The sequence below is a fragment of the Theropithecus gelada genome, chromosome 1 (assembly GCF_003255815.1).
Source record: "Theropithecus gelada isolate Dixy chromosome 1, Tgel_1.0, whole genome shotgun sequence".
Lineage (NCBI taxonomy): Eukaryota > Metazoa > Chordata > Mammalia > Primates > Cercopithecidae > Theropithecus > Theropithecus gelada.
In genome coordinates this window covers 92446905-92466349 of record NC_037668.1, presented here as the reverse complement: position 1 = coordinate 92466349, position 19445 = coordinate 92446905, and the positions used below count along the sequence as shown (strand labels likewise).

General features: G+C 41.0%; 1 protein-coding gene across 3 annotated transcripts in view; it reads right to left on the bottom strand.

The window, feature by feature from the left end:
- CACHD1 (cache domain containing 1) overlaps positions 1 to 19445 on the bottom strand; it is a 228052-nt gene that overhangs the window by 74635 nt on the left and 133972 nt on the right. For 2 of the 3 annotated variants that reach the window (XM_025358566.1, XM_025358567.1), the window contains exon 4: positions 18738 to 18844. In XM_025358566.1, coding sequence (XP_025214351.1) covers positions 18738 to 18844 — 107 coding nt within the window. Of the gene's footprint in view, positions 1 to 7298; positions 7330 to 18737; positions 18845 to 19445 lie in introns of all 3 variants that reach the window. The other variant, XM_025358568.1, reaches the window with a different exon arrangement.

Here is a 19445-nt window from a genome sequence, read left to right as displayed (position 1 = left end):
TAGAGACGGGGTTTCACCGTGTTAGCCAGGATGGTCTCGATCTCCTGACCTCGTGATCCGCCCGTCTCGGCCTCCCAAAGTGCTGGGATTACAGGCTTGAGCCACCGCGCCCGGCCCATGATTTCTTTGATGACAAAAATCCCTGGTATGAAATGTACACTGTGGATTGTTACCTTAATTTATGATTGAATTAGAGATCAATTAAAATAAAGATCTAATTTATTTAACATCCAAATGGATGAATCTCTTAATTCTATCTGTGAACTCCTTAGGAGGGTATGAGGTCTGTCTCTAAGGGACAGAATTAGAAATCTACTTACAAAGGAGGTTTCACTGTAAGGACAGTCTCTGTGGTGATCACTATTAAGTCACATTTCTAAGCAGCTACATGTAGGTGGGGAAGGAAGATCTAGATAGTCATTATTTCCAAAGTCAATATGGTCTCTATTTTATATTAACAAAAATTTATATTAACAAAAGTTCACAGCAGCTCAAAAAAGTTCAAACTACTTTAAAAAATTAAAATATTGAAGGTCTATGATGCCTGGATGAAAAAACTGATAAGATATGGTGCTGCCAGCCCACTTCTCCTTCTTTAAACCTTTACCAACGAAAAATTCCTAGGGTGCCAAGCAGATGATAACAAGTAAAGAGGGAGATGAAATTTAGATAAAAATAACAGTAAGAGACCAGGTAGCATTCTAGATATTTTGTTTTTATATTTTTGAAATCTTGTAACAATTCATTTTATAAAGTCAATATAATTACTGTCATTTTACAAAGCAGAAAACTGAAGCTGAGACAGGTGAAGCAACGTACCTATGTCCACACAGTTATTATAACTAGAGGAGGCAAATTCTGACCAATGGATCTAGTAAGTCACCTTGCTTTTTCCCCCTCCTTCTTGCCTTATCAAATACTTATTGAGTCCTGGCTATGTGTAAGGCACAGTGCCGGGATCATGCCCTCTGCTTTTGGGTCTAGAACACTTTCTACTAAACCAAGGGAAGATTCTTGGCATGCAGCAGTGAGAACACAGATGAGGGTACCTGACAGAGAGGTGCTCTTAGATCCGACCTCCAGTGCCTACCACCATTCCAAGATGCTCTTGCCCAGAGCATCCCAATATTTAAGGCTCTCGAATACAGGTTCTATTTGATCTCTACACTATAAAATACTGACAAAGTAATATTATAAAATGGAAGGAAACAGGTCTTCTGACAAACTCTATTTCCTCCATCACCCTCTGTGTAAGGAATTCAACAAACTGACTGTTTCTTAGAGTTACTATGCTAATTCTAAGCAAACTCCCACAATTTTGTAATAACCATTGGCTTATTTTTCTTTAGCCACAGCACACAAACTGTTGTCAGATATGCAGCTGAAAAAATATGCCTTCCCTGTTTCAGGCATTCTCACTTCCCATTTGTTGAGTCTCAAGACCCTCCAGCATATAGTATACTAAACTCTCCATGAATAATTCTAACAGATGGGCCCCAGATTCTCTGACCCCCAGACGTTTTCCTTCCAATTTCACTATCTACATCTAACTGGTTCTTATGTCATCAGCCTCTGCAGTCAAAACAAAACCAACCATGTCCTCCAAACTCCTTGCCTGCCCTCTTTAATGCTTAAGCTACCTCATCTATGGGAAAAAGATGGATTTTTGTTGGGTTGTGACTTCTGTTTTTCTCAACAATATTGTCCACCAGAGGTAGGGACACACAGAACATGCTCGTAATGGAAAGCTTATTGCCTCCCACCTCAAGGATATCTGGGCTTCCTGATGCCCAGCCCAACACCACTCAGAAAAACACATCAAGCTGTCTACCTCCCGTGCTTGCCAAATAGAAAATACAAGAGCTATCCTAAATACACAGAGACACAGACAAACGAAAACACACATACTTCCACAACAGAACAGAACTGACTTAGCACCTCTCAGTAATGTTCTGTACAACAGCAAACACTCTGGAGGAGAAGAAAATAAATTAATATTCTGAGGGTTCCAAACGAAATTTCTGGCATCATACCTGATCCCACCTTCCCAATTCCCACCTCTCACTTACATCTTGAGTATCGTTTTGCCATATACTATTCTGCTATTCTGGAGGGGCCATATATTTCAGCGACCACTGGATACCCTTTATGCTGCTCCAGGGGTGGTAAGCATATTGAGCACTTGACCATGTACCAGGTAAGGCTTTTATCTACATTACCTCAGTTAATTACTACAACAACCCTATGAGAGATTTTAAGCAGGGGAGACAAAAGAGCTTTATGGAAAATGGAAGGAAGTGTAAGTTAGCCTGGAAGGAGGAGTACCTGGGACCAGACTATTAAGGTCATCTAAGAGTGAAAGGAAGGCAGTGGAAAGGGGCCATGACATAAACAAAATGGCTAGATGCAGGTTGAGCAGGATGGCAAGAACTAGAGAATCAATGTAGATCACTCTTCTTAGTTGTGTAGCTGAGACAAAGGGAAAGATTACTAATAACTTAGGATATAGGACTGTTTTTCATCGTTATTGCTATTTTTTTTGAGGTAAGTTTTATTATTCATCATTATTGCTATTTGTTTTTTAATCTATGAGGTAGGTTTTACTTATTATCCAGGAAACCAAGGCATAGACAGGTTACTTTTTTTTTTTTTTGAGACGGAGTTTCACTCTTGTTGCCCAAGCTGGAGCGCAATGGCATGATCTCAGCTCACTGCAACCTCCGCTTCCTGCGTTCAAGTGATTCTCCTTCCTCAGCCTCCAGAGTAGCTGGGGTTACAGCAGCGTGCCACTACGCCTGGCTAATTTTTTGTATTTTTAGTAGAAATGGGGTTTCACCATGTTAGTCAGGCTGGTCTTGAACTTCTCATCTCAGGAGATCCGCCTACCTCGGTCTCCCAAAGTATGGGGATTACAGGGGTTAGCCACTGCACCTGGCCATTATTACCGTTTGTAAAGCTAAGGATATTCTGGTTCAGAAAGGTGGGGAGTGACTTAAACTCTGAGCCCCCAATGGGACCTAGGCCATGTTGCTCAGTGACCTGCCACCACACTGATCATGCCAGTTAAGGCCCATTGCAAAAGTTAAACTAATGACAGTTGACCAAGCCTGTTCCTGGGGGCAACTCAATGATCCTTTCCTATCTCCTTGTTGTTATTTTAGTTTAAGACTAAGGTTAAGGAGCAGACATCCTCAAATCCCTGATTCTGTTCTGAGCTCATAGCTCTTTGTGTCCATTCTAGGTTGATTATATACTGCAAAAATAACCAGTCCATTCTGTCCTTGATTCAGCCTGGTCATGGGCTCAGGGAACCTAGAATAAACTTCTGGGATAATCCAAAACCAGTGGGGTTCCACCACTCTCCCTTCTTCCTACCTAGTAGACCATTCCCAGAGGACCCAAAGCTCCAGGTGATCTTCAAGCATTTATAAAAGAAATAACAGAAAATTAACAAAAATGTAGTTCTCAAGCCTAGGTGATCATCACAATTTTTAGAACCCACAGATTACCAAGCCAACATTCTGATTCACTATGTCTGCATGGTGGCTGAAGAATAGTTTTGTTGGTTTGTATTTTGTCTTTTTTTTTTTTGCAAAGCACCCCAGGTGACTCTGATGTACAGTTTGGTTTGGGGCAACTAACCCAAGACATTAATCTCCATTTTCCCATCTGTTTGCTTCACTTCTTTCTCTGTCTTTGGCATGTAAACATTTTTAAGTTTCTCTAACTTAAAAAAAAAAAAAAAACCAATAACGATGAAAAACATTCCTATACCTAAGTTATCAGTAACCCTTCCCCTTGTCTCAGCTATGCAACTAAGAAGAGTGGTCTACACCGATTCTCTAGTTCTTGCCATCCCACTCAACCTGCATTTAGCCATTTTGTTTATGCCATGGCCCCCTTCCACTGCCTTCCTTTCACTCTTTGATGACCTTAATAGTCTGGTCCCAGGTACTCCTTCTTCCAGGCTAACTACACTTCCTTCCATTTTCCATAAAGCTCTTTTGTCTCCCCTGCTTAAAATCTCTCAGTTGGTTGCCTTCAGGGTAAAAAACAGATAAAACACAACCAAACCCAAACAAAACACCTCAGACTAATATAAATGACCCATTAAAATTTGACTTAGCACTACTCTTATTTTCTGATACTCAACTCCCTCCTAAACAATGATCCATTCTGCATGCACATTTTATAGATTCCAAAATGCATGCTTGCCACAAGCACATCACCTGGATAATTCTTACCACATTTAAAAGACCCAGCTCAGAGCTCACAACCTGGGTCAAGTGCCCAGGGTTCACCTTCATCATCACAGCACTTAGCATTTTATCGTAATTGAACTTGTCTGTTGATTTTTCTCCTCCTCTCCCCTCTCACCAATACACTTCATTATCTTGGTATCTGGCATCGTAACCACCACATGCTTGTCACTTGAGAGAAGCTCTTTATGAGGGAGAGCCAGGAAGGAGTCAGAACTTATTCTGGGTCTCAAGATTAGGTAACTAGTAAAATGAAGCTGCTGTTAACTGACATATGGAACATGGGCCAAGGAGGAAGTTTGGGTGGGTAGAGAAACTATTTATAGGTATGGTTTTAGATACAAAGAGTTTCAAGTGTCAGTAGGCAGAATACAGTGATGGAAATACATCTCTTCATCTTAAGCAGTCTATCTCAGGGAGGCCATTGACTAAGAGTAAGGACACATAATGTTAAGCCATGTCAATACCAACAATTGCTCATTGACTTTAGGTAGATCAGAACTTCTCACCTGTAAAATGAAGCTTATAATGGCCCTTGGTGTCTGGTAAGAATAAAATGAAAGTATAAAATGGTTTATGAGGTACTAAGCAGCAATGGACTGATTGTTTTGTATATATTGTGTGTCTGGGCTCATCATAGATGGTTTCATGTGACTCCAGAATACCATTATTCATTTGTATAGTCTGCGTCACTCCATATCATGGGACATTTATGTGTGTTGATTCGCTACTTAGCTAAGGAAACCACTGCCAACTAACAGCAAATCACAATCACAATCCTTTCTTCATCGAAGTCCTTCAAGAGTCTTGGTTATTCCATTACACAGAAGAGAAAACAAAAGCACAACAAAAACCCTAGTGGCTTTCGTTCTTTCTTTCAGTAAGAATTTACCGTGTACCTGCTATGGGCAAGGCACTGGACTGGGTACTTGGCATACAATAATAAATGAAAAGAAGCACAAAGTCAAGTAGGTGTCTAACTTAAAAAAATCAAAAATCTGTAGTAAGAATGTGCCATAGAGTAAAGTCATAAAGGGTCATAACTGAGCCAATACAACCCTGGAAGGCCACCCCAGCTTCCAAGCAGTCCTGGGGTTGGCAGAGGCCTTTGCTGACACTGTGTAGAAGCCCTGCTCTCTCCCACTCTCGATTCTCCTTTCCTCCCTTTCCCCATAGGCTGCCAAGGTCCATCTCAGAGTCTGCTTCCTCAGAAAGCCAACCTGCTACAACAAACAAGAAATTCTTATCTAGAAGGGTGAGGGAAGGTGACAAGGAAGTTGGGTTCTTAGGAATAAGCAATGTTTTACATGTCAGAGGCGGCTGGCAGTGTGCTGCAGGATGAAACAATAATGTGATCAAAAGTAGGGAGCGGTGATGGAGGTGGGTGATGTTGAAGAAATGAAAGGGATTTCCTGAGGTTAGAGCCTGGAGGACTTAAGGAAAAGGAGCAGAAGATGGGGGTGCAGGGTCTCCAACGTGAGCTTAGATGTAAAGGGAGCCATCAGAGGTTTTTGAGAAATGCAGTTACAGAGGAGATTTTTCAGAATACTCAGTGAGTGTTTAGGATGTGTGGAAAAAGAGGGAAGAGAAGCAGGGAAACCTTCTGGTGGTGGTGGTGGTGGGGTTCTACATTAATTATTCTTCTAGAAAAGCAATGAGGATCCAAATTTACCACAGTAGCAGGGGAAAAAGAAAGGGGATTCAAGACTGATTTTTAGACTACAGAATCTGAGCCAAATTTCTCTTTCAATGAATAGAGGACAATGAGACCTGTGTTACAAGTCAATGTACCAATCAAGAGCCACTCATAGGCAGATGCCCAGCTGGTGTCTAGACCAAACAAGAGCAACACACAAGCAGATGCACAGCCGGATATCTAGGCCTAACAAGAAGAGCAATGCACAAGCAGGTGCCCAGCGGGGTGTCTAGACCAAACAAGAGCAACCTATAGGCAAATGTCCAGCCAGGTGTCTAGACCAAACAAGAGCAACCTATAGGCGGGTGTCCAGCCAGGTGTCTAGACCACAAAAAGAAAAGCAACACACAGGCAGATGTCCAGCCAGATGTCTAGACGAAATAAGAAGAACAATACATAGGCAGATGTCCACTCAGCTGTCTAGACCAAATAAGAAGAGCACCACATAGGCAGATGTCCAGCCAGATGTCTAGACCAAACAAGAGCAACCCACAGGCAGGTGTCCAGCCAAGTGTCTAGACAAATGAGAGCAACACACAGGGAGATGCCCAGCCAGGTGTCTAGACCAAGCAAGAAAAGCAATCCATAGACAGATGCCCAGCTGGTGTCTAGACTAAACAAGAGCAACATACAGGCAGATGCCCAGCCAGGTGCCTCGATTAAACAAGCACAATGCACAGGGAGATGCCCAGCCAGGGGTCTAGTACTTAGTGAACACTTGACAAATATTCACTTATTTATTTATACCCTTACTTGGACAATGACTCGTGTTAGGTCAAAATGGATAAAACCCAGAGAAGGAATGAGTGGAAAATGGTGAGGAAAAATTCCCAGAATGAAGGTAATACTGAATATGACAGGGAACTCAGACTGGGGAGCAAATTCAGAGGAAAGTTTGTTTTGTGTACCTACAGGAAAATCACAGAGAGATGTGTGTCCTGAAGGTGGTTATTCAATAAATAAACTCAGAAATAGACCAGGTCTTGAGCTAGAGATTGTGAATTCACCAGCACATGGCAGGAGCTGGGAAGCTGGCTAAACTTAGAATATTCAGGAAGATAATGATTAGTGAGGTGAGGAGGATGGTAAGAGAGAATATACGGAGACATCTACTCTGAGCAACAGAATAAAGAAAAATGAGCCCCAGAAGAAAAATAAGGATTAAACAGAGACATAAGAGGATAAATAGCAGAACATAATTTTATAGAAACCAAAGGAGAAGAGTTTCAAAAAAGAGGTTTACATGTCAACTACTACAAAATAGTCAAGTAAAATTGTAGAGGAGTCACTTGAAACCCTTCCAGGGAGCAAAGATATCCTGTCTTTTAAATACGTAGCCATACCTTGGAGATACTGCAGCTCAGTTCTAGACCCCTGGAATAAAGTGAGTAAGGCAATAAAGTAAGTCACACGAAGTTTTTGGTTTCCCAGTGCATATAAAAGTTATTTTTACCCTACACTATAGTCTATTAAGTGTGCAAAAGCATGATGTCTTAAAAACATTGTCATACCTTAATTTAAAAATATTTTATTGCTAAAAAATGCTAATGATCATTTGAGCCTTGAGCAAATTATAGTCTTTTTGCTGGTGGATCGTCTTGCCTTGATGTTGGTGGCTGCCGACTGATCAGGATGGTGGTAGCTGAAGGTTGGGGTGGCTGTGGGAATTTCTTAAAATAAGACAACAATAAAGTTTGCTACACAAATTGACTTCCTTTCACAAAAGATTTCTCTGTAGCATGTGATACTATATGACAGCATTTTACCTACGGTAGAACTCCTTTAAAAAACTGGAGCCAATCCTCTCAAACCCTGCTGCTGTTTCATCAGCTAAATTAATGTAATATTCTAAGTCCTTTGTTGTCATTTCAACAATGTTCACAACATCTTCACTAGGAGTACATTCCATCTCAAGAAACTATTTTCATTGCTCATTCATAACAAGCAACTCCTCATCTGTCTAGGTTTTATCATGAGATTATACGAATTGAGGCACATCTTCAGACTCTACTTCTTTTTTTTTTTTTTTTTTTTTTTGAGACGGAGTCTCGCGCTGTGTCGCCCAGGCTGGAGTGCAGTGGCGCGATCTCGGCTCACTGCAAGCTCCGCCTCCCGGGTTCACGCCATTCTCCTGCCTCAGCCTCCGAGTAGCTGGGACTACAGGCGCCCGCCACCACGCCCGGCTAGTTTTTTGGATTTTTAGTAGAGACGGGGTTTCACCATGTTAGCCAGGATGGTCTTGATCTCCTGACCTCGTGATCCACCCGCCTCGGCCTCCCAAAGTGCTGGGATTACAGGCTTGAGCCACCGCGCCCGGCCCAGACTCTACTTCTAATTCTAGTTTTCCCAGTATTTCTACCACATTTGCAGTGACTTCCTCCACTGGAATCTTGCCCCTGAAAGTCATCCATGAATGTTAGAATCAACTTCTTCCAAACTCCTATTAGTGTTGATATTTTGATCTCCTTCCATGAATCCCAAATGTTCTTAATAGCATCTAGAATGGTGAATCATTTCCAGAAGGTTTAAATTTACTTTGCCCTGATCCATCAGAGGAATCACTATCTATGAAAGCTATAACCTTATGAAATGTATTTCTTAAACAATTAGACTTGAAAGTAAAAATCACTCCTTGATCCATGGGCTGCAGACTGGACATTGTACTAGCAGTCATAAATACAACATTAATCTCTTGGTACATCTCCATCAGGGCTCTTAGGTGACTGGGTGCACTGTCAATGGGTAGTAATATTTAGAAGGGAGTCTTTTTTTTTTTTTGAGGAGTGGGGCTCCATACTATAACCTTATGAAATGTACTTCTTAAACAATTAGACTTGAAAGTAAAAATCACTCCTTGATCCATGGGCTGCAGACTGGACATTGTACTAGCAGTCATAAAAACATTAATCTCTTGGTACATCTCCATCAGAGCTCTTGGGTGACTGGGTGTACTGTCAATGGGTAGTAATATTTAGAAAGGAGTCTTTTTTTTTTTTTTTTTTTTGAGGAGTGGGGCTCCATAGTGGGCTTAAAATATTCAGTAAAACATGCTGTAAACAGATACTTCCAGGTTTTTTGAAAAAAGGGAGATACTTAATTATAAGCAGAAAGCCAAACAAATGCATGTGACTCATTTTCCCTGAAAACATCTGAGTATTGTTCTATATACTACTACCTAGACTTGTGCTTCAATGACGTAGGTATTTTCCTTACATACACATTATAAAATTTAGCAACAAGGGCCGGACGCGGTGGCTCACGCCTGTAATCCCAACACTTTGGGAGGCCGAGGTGGGCGGATCACAAGGTCAGGAGATCGAGACCATGGTGAAAACCCGTCTTTACTAAAAATACAAAAAATTAGCTGGGCGTGGGGGCGGGTGCCTGTAGTCCCAGCTACTCAGGAGGTTGAGGCAGGAGAATGGCGTGAACCCAGGAGGCCGAGCTTGCAGTGAGCTGAGATCGCGCCACTGCACTCCAGCCAGGGGGACAGAGCGAGACTCCATCTCCAAAAAAAAAAAAAATTTAGCAACAAGGATAAGTAACCACCAACATTAATTCAATTCAATAAACATTATATAAGCACCTATAGAGTGAAGACCGAACAAGATGTAACCCTGAGGATATAAAGATAGATAAATGCTTCTGTGATCTCATAGTATGATAGAAAAGGCAATTGCACACAAAAATGGTATTGATATATGGACTCCTATTAAAAAAACTTCTATTATAGAGATACTTTGTATTAAGATAATATAACTTTCATTTGAATTATGCTTTTATGGTTCATGATATGGTTTGGCTCTGCGTCCTCCCACCCAAATCTCATCTTGAATTGTAATCCTCACATGTTAGGGAGAAACCTGGTGTGAGGTAATTGGATCATGGGGGCAGTTTCCCCCATGCTATTCTCATGATAGCGAGTTCTCACTAAATCTGATGCATTAAAAGTGTTTGGCAGTTCCCCCACCCCAACCCCCTCCTGTTGCCATGTAAGACATGCCTTGCTTGCCCTTTGCCTTCCAACATGATTACAAGTTTCCCAAGGCCTCCACAGCTACGAGGAAATATGAGTCAATTAAGCCTCTTTTCTTCACAAATACCTCAGTCTCAGGTAGTATCTTTACAGCAGCATGAGAATGGACTAATACAGAAAATTGGCAATGAGGTAGTGAGGCACTGCTATAAAGATACCTGAGAATGTGGAATTGACTTTGGGACTGGGTAACCAGCAGAGGTTGGAAGAGTTTGGAGCGCTCTGAAGAAAACAGGAAGATGAGAGAAGTCTGGAATTTCCTAGAGATTTGTTGAATGGCTTGGACCAAAATGCTGATAGTGATATGGACAATGAGGTCCAGTCTGAGGTAGTCTCACATGTGAATGAAGAACTTATTGGGAACTGGAGCAAAGGCCACTCTTGCTATGCTTTAGCAAAGAGACTGGCAGCATTTTGCTTCTGCCCTAGCAATCTGTGGAACTTTCAACTTGAGAGAGATGATTTAGGGTATCTGGCAAGGAAGAAATTTCTAAGCAACAATGCATTCAAGAGTTGATCTTGCTGTTTCTAAAACTGTATGCATATACGCATGAACAAAGATTATCTAAAACTGGAATTTGTATTTGAAAGGGAAGCAAAGCATACATGTTTGGAAAATGTGCAGCATGACCATGTGGTAGAAAAGAAAAACCCATTTCCTGGGGAGAAATTCAAGCCAGATGCAGAAATTTGCCTAAGTAACAAGGAGCTGAATATTAATAGCCAAGACAATGTCTCCAGGGCATGTCACAGGCCTTCAGAGCAGCCCCTCCCATCACAGGCCCAGAGGCCTAGGAGGAATAAATGGTTTCTTAGGCCAGGCCCGGGGCTCTGCTGGTCTGTGCTACCTCAGGATGTGGTGCCCTGTGTCCCAGTCACTCCAGCTCCAGCCATGGCTAAAAGGGGCCAAGGTGCAGCTTGGGCCATGGCTTCAGAGGATGCAAGCCCCAAGCCTTGGCAGGTTCCATGTGGTATTGGGCCTGTGGGTGTGCAAGCGACAAGAGCTGAGGTTTGGGGGCCTCTGTCTAGATTTCAGAGGATGTATGGAAACACCTGGATGTCCAGGTAGAAGTTTGCCGTAGGGTTGGGGCACTCATGGAGAACCTCTGCTAGGGCAGTGTGGAAGGGAAATGTGGGTTTGGAGCCCCTACACAGAGCCCCCACTGGGGCACTGCCTAGTGGAGTTTTGAGAAGAAGCCACCATCCTCCAGACTCCAGAATGGTAGATCCACTGACAGCTTGCACCGTGCACCTGGAAAAGCTGCAAACACTCAAGGCTAGCCCGTGATAGGAGCCAGGAGGCGGGCTTACCCTGCAAAGCCACAGGGGCGGAGCTACCCCAGGCCATGGGAGCCCATCTCTTACATCAGCATACCCTGGATGTGGGACAACAAGTCAAAGGAGATCATTTTGGAACTTTAAAGTTTAAAGACTGCCCTGTTGGATTTTGGACTTGCATGGGGCTTGTAGCCCCTTTGTTTTGGCCAATTTCTCCCATTTGTAATAGGTCTATTTGCCCAATGCCTGTACCCCCATTGTATCTAGGAAGTAACTAACTTGCTTTTGATTTTACAGGCTCATAGATGGAAGCAACTTGCCTCATCTCAGATGAGACTGTGGACTTGGACTTTTGAGTTAATCCTGGAATGAGTTCATACTTTGGGGACTCTTAGAAGGGCATGATTATATTTTGAATTATGAGGACATTAGGTTTGAGAGGGGCTGAGGCAGAATGATATGGTTTGGCTGTGTCCCCACCTAAATTTCATCTAGTAGTTCCCATAATCCCCATGTGTCATAGGAGGGACCCAGCAGGAGGTAACTGAATCATGGGGATGGTTACCTTCATGCTGTTCTTGTGATAGTGAGTGAGTTCTCAGGAGATCTGATCATTTTATAAGGGGTTTTTCCTCCCTGCTTCACTCTGCACTTCTCCTTGCTGCTGCCATATGAAGAAGGACTTGTTTGCTTCCCCTTTCACCATGATTGTAAGTTTCCTGAGGCCTCCCCAGCCATGCTGAACTCTGAGTCAATTAAACCTCTTTCCTTTATAAATTACCTAGTCTCAGGTATGTCTTTATTATTAGCAGCATGAGAGTGGACTAATACAGTATGTCTAAATGTGGGAGCTTAAATAAACAAATTAAGATTTGTTTTATTGATTTTACTGCATAAAATCTTATTTTATAAAAATAAAAAAAAATGTTCAGGATACATTTGCTAAGTTAATAAAAGGCTATATCCATTTTGATATGTAGTATGAGTGTGAGTGTGTATATATATTTGTATTTATATACATATGTTGTGTATATATGTATATATGCCAATATATGGCTAACAAAATCTTCTGAAGTCAGTGTAATAAGGTTGTTGTGAGAAACTATAAGAACGACCAAACTTTGACATAGCTTGCAGTATAGGAATAGAGTCTGAAGAGGGAATCAGGTACAGAAAGGAACCTTATTTGTTTAGTTCCTTAATTCTGTGTGTGCATATACATAGTATACACCTATACATATGAATATAAACTGAATCATACAAGCTCAAGAATCTAGATTTCTGAGTGACTAAACAGCTTTTAAATGTTATATAAATAATTACATATTTTATGACACTAATGCAATCATGAAGCTGAAGCAACTGGGCATAAAAAGGAATGAGAAATGTCTAGCTTGGTTGATTTTTCTTCTTTATTTTAGGTAGAACATGGCTTTTTCATTGCATTGTTACCAGCAGAATTTTTCTAATGCATATTTAATGGGTAATTTTCATGGTATTTTAAAGAGAAAAACTTATAGTATGTAGTACATAGCTACTCATTATCAGTCACAGAAGGAAATGATGAAACTAGAACAAACGACAGCCTTTAAGGCCCACCTGTACATCCTATCCTATAGCATTTACCTCTGTAACATGACTTATAAATGCCCCTTACACCCCGTGAATCCTGTTTCTCAATGAAGACTGCAATGTTACCAAGATCGAAGTTTGCAACTTCAAATGCTCTTTAAAATCAAACGCAATAAAGAAAGTCCAGACGCTTTTTCTTTCAGTGAGAAAGACTAACTCCTACTTCACTCTCACCTCAATTGCATAACTCAAGAGAGCAAGAGACAACTTCTCTTGGACTCTTCAAATAAACTCTCTTTAGGGATCAGGCCATGCACAAGAAAATAGCTCAGCAGGAATTTAAAAGAAAAAAAGAGAGAGAGAGAGTGAGAAAGTGGGGATAAAAGCAGGAAAGAACCTGAGCAAAACATTACCAGAACCATAATATAACACATGCACTGTCAAACTTTAGTTATTTGAATAGACTCAGGGACAAGGAGTCAATTTAGAAAGTAGGGATCTGGCAGGGGTGGTTTTAAGAAAAAGAATACACATGTGTGTTGGATGAATGGACACATGACCTAGTTTTGGATAAATGAAGCTAAGAATGGTTTATAATTTATGTGAGTCTGCTTCCAGCTAGTCTGAGAGGCAATCTGAAACTGTGTTATCAATTAGGGGCCCATTGATGAATTATATACAGTCTGAAAGAGCCTAAGGCTGGACATCTTACAGATGTAAATATCAGACATGTGATAACCTATGAAGTACATTAATTCTGCTCTGAAAAGGGGCATGAGCTGTACAGGAGGAAAAGGGGGAACTCTGAGGTCACCTTTCACCATATCCCACTCCTCTCATATTACAAATAACTGCTCAAGTATGTGGACTTTGGGATGTAGCCACTGCCTAGTAGAATGCTGCAAAACTTCAAATGCAAGCAAGTCAGTTCTTAAATACCTGAATATTGCCAAAATCTGCTTGTAAATCTAGCTGTGTCAACTGTGCTGAGAACAACTCTTGTTATGTAGTAAGTTATACTTGAGACATGCTCATAGAAATATAAAAATTCAGGATCTCGTCTTTATATTCTACTTACTTCTGCCCTCTCCACACTCTTCTTCCCCACACTCTGAGTTTTCAAACTATCTGAACTCTCTTCCTTAACAAATAAACACTGAAATACATCAGCATTTTGTTGGGATTATTTGTGCACTGAGTTTCAGTCTAAATTCCAGTAATAGGAGGTAATCTTAGTACCACTAATAGGTCTTTAATGCTTATTCCCTGGTCCTCACTTTCAGCTGATGATCTTGTTCTCTAATTCTCTGGAAAAAAAAAGAATCACTAAGAAGGGAGTGTCACTAAGTTCACACCCATCATCACATAAGCATCTCCACCCATGTACTCTTCCTTTCCTCTTCTTGCTATGAATGAACTCTCTGTGCTTCTAGGTCCTTTACTGGTGATACAGCATCTCTTACCTAATCAAGGAAAAAGCTCTAGCAATCTTATCCCCTTGCTCTTGTGTCAATCTCTACTGAATTATTCCCTTTGGCACATAAACTGAGTATAATTTCTCTCAATTAAAAAACATCTTCTTGATCTCATCTGGCCTTCCAACTTTCCTTTAAGCAAATCTCAGGAGTTCAAGTCCTTATTTTCTCTGACTCCTCTCCTCCGTTCTCCAGAGCTTGAACCCTCTAGGATCAGCCTATGATACTATTCTACCAAACAACCCTTGACAAGCTCACCCATAGCCTCTACATTGCTAAATCATATGGTTGGTTTTCTAGACCCTCAGCATACAGAGACTAGGTGACAAAGTTGATCTCTCCCTCTTTCTTGCAACACTTTCTTCACTTGGCTTCAGGGAGACAGCCCTCCTAGTCCTCTTTCTACCCACCTGACTGCCCTTCCCAGCTCCCTTTCCAGCTTCCTCTTCATCTCAGTGTCACCTCAGCAGTAAAGCACCCCAAGACTCAGTCCCTGGAGCCCTTCTCTTTTCTACCCACGGTCACTTGCTATGTGATCTAAATGAACCTCATGATTTTAGTACTATCAATACACGATGAATCTCTAGCCTTGGTTATTCCCTAGGCTGCAGACTTACATACCCAACTGCTTATGAGGCCCTTTACTTAGATATCCAACAAGCATCTCAAACGTAACTTTTAATAACCTGCCTCTCACACAAACCTGCTCTTTTCCCAGCATTCCCCATCACAGTAAATGACAACTCTGTCCTTCTCCTTATAAGGCCAAGGATCTTAGAAGTCCTTCTGGACCTCTCACTCTCATATACCCAGTCCCCCATCCTGCCCACCATCCAATGGACCAGCAAATCCTACCGATTCTATCTTCAAAACATATTCAGAATTCAACTGCTTCTCACCACCTCCACTGTCACTGCACTATTAATGCTATCATCATCTGTCCCCTGGATTTTGGAGTAACTTTCTAAGTTGCCTTCCCCTACTTCTACCTTTGCCTTGTCCGGTCTAGTCTCGGCTCAGTAAACCTTTTAACCTAAGTCAAATCATGTCACTTCTCTGTGTGACTCCTCCACCACATGATGGCTTTCTACCTCATTCAGAGCAAAAGCTAAAGTCCTTATAACTGCCAGTAAAATAAGGCTCTTGGTGACCTGGCCCCGGACTGCCTCTCTGGCCTAATTACTCCCAGCTCTTTCACACCACCACAGTTACGGTGGCCATCCTGCAGTTTCCAAGCACACCAAACAGTCACCCAATTCAAGGTATTTGTCCCAGATATGCTGCCCCCAGATAAACTCAGTCTACAATCCCACTTACTCAGATCTCACCCACAAACCCTTAGATGAAATAGTAAGTCGTCTGCTCCTTCCCCCGACAGCCAACCGTATTCCCTATGTCTCATCTCTGCTTTACTTTTCCTTGATAGCATTCATCATCTTCTAACGTATCACTTGTTTCTATGTCTCCTGGCTCCTGGCCTCCAGATTATAAGCTGTGTGTGTGTGTGTGTGTGTGTGTGTGTGTGTTTTACAGCTCCTGACCTAGAACAAAAAGGAGTACTTACTATGCAGAAGGCATTTAATAAATATTTGTCAAATGACTTGTAGCTGTACTTATTCCTTCCACTTAATAAGTGGGAGGCCATTCTTCCAAGTTATGGCCATATACTAGAGAGGTCATTCACCAGATTCCCCTGTGTAAACTCCCCCCATGGCCTTCTAACTCATTCAGAGCAAAAGCTAAAGTCCATAACCTAGAAGAAAGGCCTGTGTATTCACTAAGAAAAAGTAACACTACTTCTAATAATGAAGCCAGATCTCAACAATGTGCTCATTATCAGAAACAATACAATAAATAGCAAAATAAGGCAATGAGGATGAGGCCCTGGTTGCCACAGCCTCCAGATCCTCCAAGATCTGACTCACTGAGGTGTGTGGTCCTGGCAGCGGACCATCATTCTGGACCCCAAGTGAGCACACCTCACCCTCAGTCTGCCCAAGCCTGCCCTTTCCCATTGTCCCAGTCACACAGCCAGGAGGTTAATGGAGCTTCTAGAATCTCAACACCAGACTTAGGATCTATCATTGGAAATATGTCAAGGAAGGTGCTGTCTACTAGAAAGGAGTGAAAATGCATTTGAAAGTAGTCCATAATTCCTTCCTGTTTTATTTTTTTCCCTCATTATAAAAACAACAAATGTTTAATTTAAAATTAAGAAAATTAATAAGGAAGTAAAAAATCTCATTTTCATCATTAAAAAATAACTATTAACATTTAAGTGTGATCCATCTAGATCTTATATAAATACACACATTTATGTGTGATCCATCTAGATCTTATATAAATACACACTAATTTTTAAAAGTTAATTATTGTATAAATGCACACTAATTCTTAAACCTCGGCCAGGTGCGCTGGCTCATGCCTGTAATCCCAGCACTTTGGGAGGCCAAGGTGGGTGCATCACCTGAATTAGGAGTTCGAGACCAGCCTGGCCAGCATGGTGAAACCCTATCTCTACTAAAAATACAAAAATTAGCTGATTGGTGGTGGGTGTAATCCCAGCTACTTGGGAGGCTGAGGCAAGAGAATCGCTTGAACCCAGAAGGCAGAAGTTGCAGTGAGCCAAGATTGCACCACTGCACTCCAGCCTGGGCAACAGAGCAAGACTCTGTCTTAAAAAAAAAAAAAAAAAAAGCTGGGTGAGGTGGCTCATGCCTGTAATCCCAGTACTTTGGAAGGCCGAGGTGGGTGGACCACAAGGTTAGGAGTTCGAGACCAGCCTGTCCAACACGGTGAAACCCCATCTCTACAAAAATACAAAAACTAGCTAGGTGTGGTGGTGGGCACCTGTAATCCCAGCTACTTGGGAGGCTGAGGCAGGAGAATTGCTTGAACCTGGGAGGCAGGGGTTGCAGTGAGCCATGATCACGCCACTGCACTCCAGCCTGGGTGCACAGCAAGACTCCATCTCAAAGAAAACAAACAAACAAACAAACAAACAAAACCCCATGAGTTACCATGACTTGTAAAAAACTTAACTACATACAATGTTGGATTACAGTATGTATTTTTGGAACACTTACATCTGATCCTATTCAAAGATTGCTATTTCAAGTCTTTAGACCCAGGAACATCTCTCGTGTACCTAGCAATGTTTTAGGGAAAAAACTGAATTTGGGAACCTGGAGACTCAAGTTCCAGCTTTGCACCCTGTGCAAGTTGTGGAATCCTCCCTGTTAATTTATCTCCCCATTCCATGCCCTTGTCTATCCTCTTTTGTTATTTTTGTAATGAAAACCATTCTCATTTAGCTTCCCTTCTAGTAGTAAACCTCACTTGCTGCAGAGGGTTCCAGATGATCTGACCAATGAAAAAAGATATGCCTCGCAGATTTAGGTTGGATCATTTATCTAGCAGCTATAGTTTTATTATGCCTAAGAAACATGCAACTTACAGCTTGTCCTTTTCAGACCTAATAGATTACATGATTTGCGTATACAATTCCCAAAGACTACCATTTCTGCCCCAAAGTGAGACCTACTGGAGCCCTAAAAGTAAATATTCTGGTCCTCTGCCTTTCTCTTTGGCTTTATGTGTCTACAAGAGACCTGGAATTTGGGAAGTATGGTTCTCCATGTTTAAGGATGCTTTGTCTTTCCAGCAATAAGGAAAGTCTTAGGAGGTTCCTGTGCTTTAGATTTTTTTCTTGGTAAAATCTGAGGATTGGAGATGGTATTACTTCTCAAGTTTCTCTCAGCTCTTAAACAGTGAAGCCTCTAGGTTCTGAGATGTATCAATCAACAAGAGTACATAAGACAAAAAGAGAAATAAGGAGTGGAACTCTAGGGCAAAAAAGTGGAGATATCAGGTCACTTTGGAGCTATCAGTAGTTATATATCAATACGAGCACCCAGTAGTTATTAACACTGCCTTCAGCTGAGTTCCAATGAGAACAGGAAGAAAGTTCAACCTTGGTATACAGTATTATGGCCCTAAGTTTATTAGTAGAAAAGTTCTTACAACATTCTTCCAGAAAAATCCCAAAACAGATTAAAAATTATAACTAGGGAAAGGAAAGAACATCCAATACCTCCTATTGCAAAGATAACCAGGTCTCTAAAATAACCTTTAAAATAACAGATGTAAAATTCACGAAAAATGAGTTAACAGATTGAAGAGCATAAAAAGGTAGTTGGCATGTACCATATATATAGCTATCTAGTAGAAGCTTAAGATGTAAGCTTGATTTTTTTTTCCCTCTCCCTCTCTTGAGGGTTAACTTTCCAGCAAGAAATATCCAATCTTAAGTATATAATACTTCTCTTCAAAAATTTTAAAAAAAATTTGAAGCAACGTATTTATTCCACTTGAATGTGGTAGAATACAGTTCATCTTTGTAAAACCAATGGATTACTGACCTGAATTTAAGTCTCGTCCTGGATTGAAGGCCCGGCTATTAACAGTAGTAGAAAGTCGATCACAACTAATTGTTCTAGACACATTGGTATTAAAGCTCCCATCAAACCTGAAACAATAGGAGAGAATGAGCAATACTTATTCAGTCCAGAAAAACCAACCAACAAAAATAATGATTTACATTGTGTACAAGATAGATCAGCCCATAAACAATACAACTGTGATTTAGATTTAAATATTCAAAAAAATAATTTCAGAATTGTGGGGGGTCGGGGGGGGGGGACACCTGCATCCAGAAGGTTTTAGAAATCAAATTCAATTCCAAGATAAAAACAAACAACCATTCTTCAAATCAACTTTTCTCCAATAAACTTAAGTTAGTACTATTGATAAAATCATACAGAAAATAGATGACAAAATTCAAAACAGAGCTACCAAAAAAAAAAAAAAAAAAAATCAGATGGGTGCTCTGACGTTACATGTAAAACAGAATTCTTTAAATTATCCTATTGGAAAACCAATGACCAAGTACAAAAATAGACAGTAGTGAAGGATAAAGAATGGGTGTGGAGTAGGAATGGTCTAGATATGAAACCCTGCTCTGTCACTATTAGAAAGATTATTCATTTTTTCTGGGTCTCAGTTTTCTTATCTGAAAAAGATAATAAAACTTATTTTCCAGAGCCATAAAAAAATTAAACATAATGTAT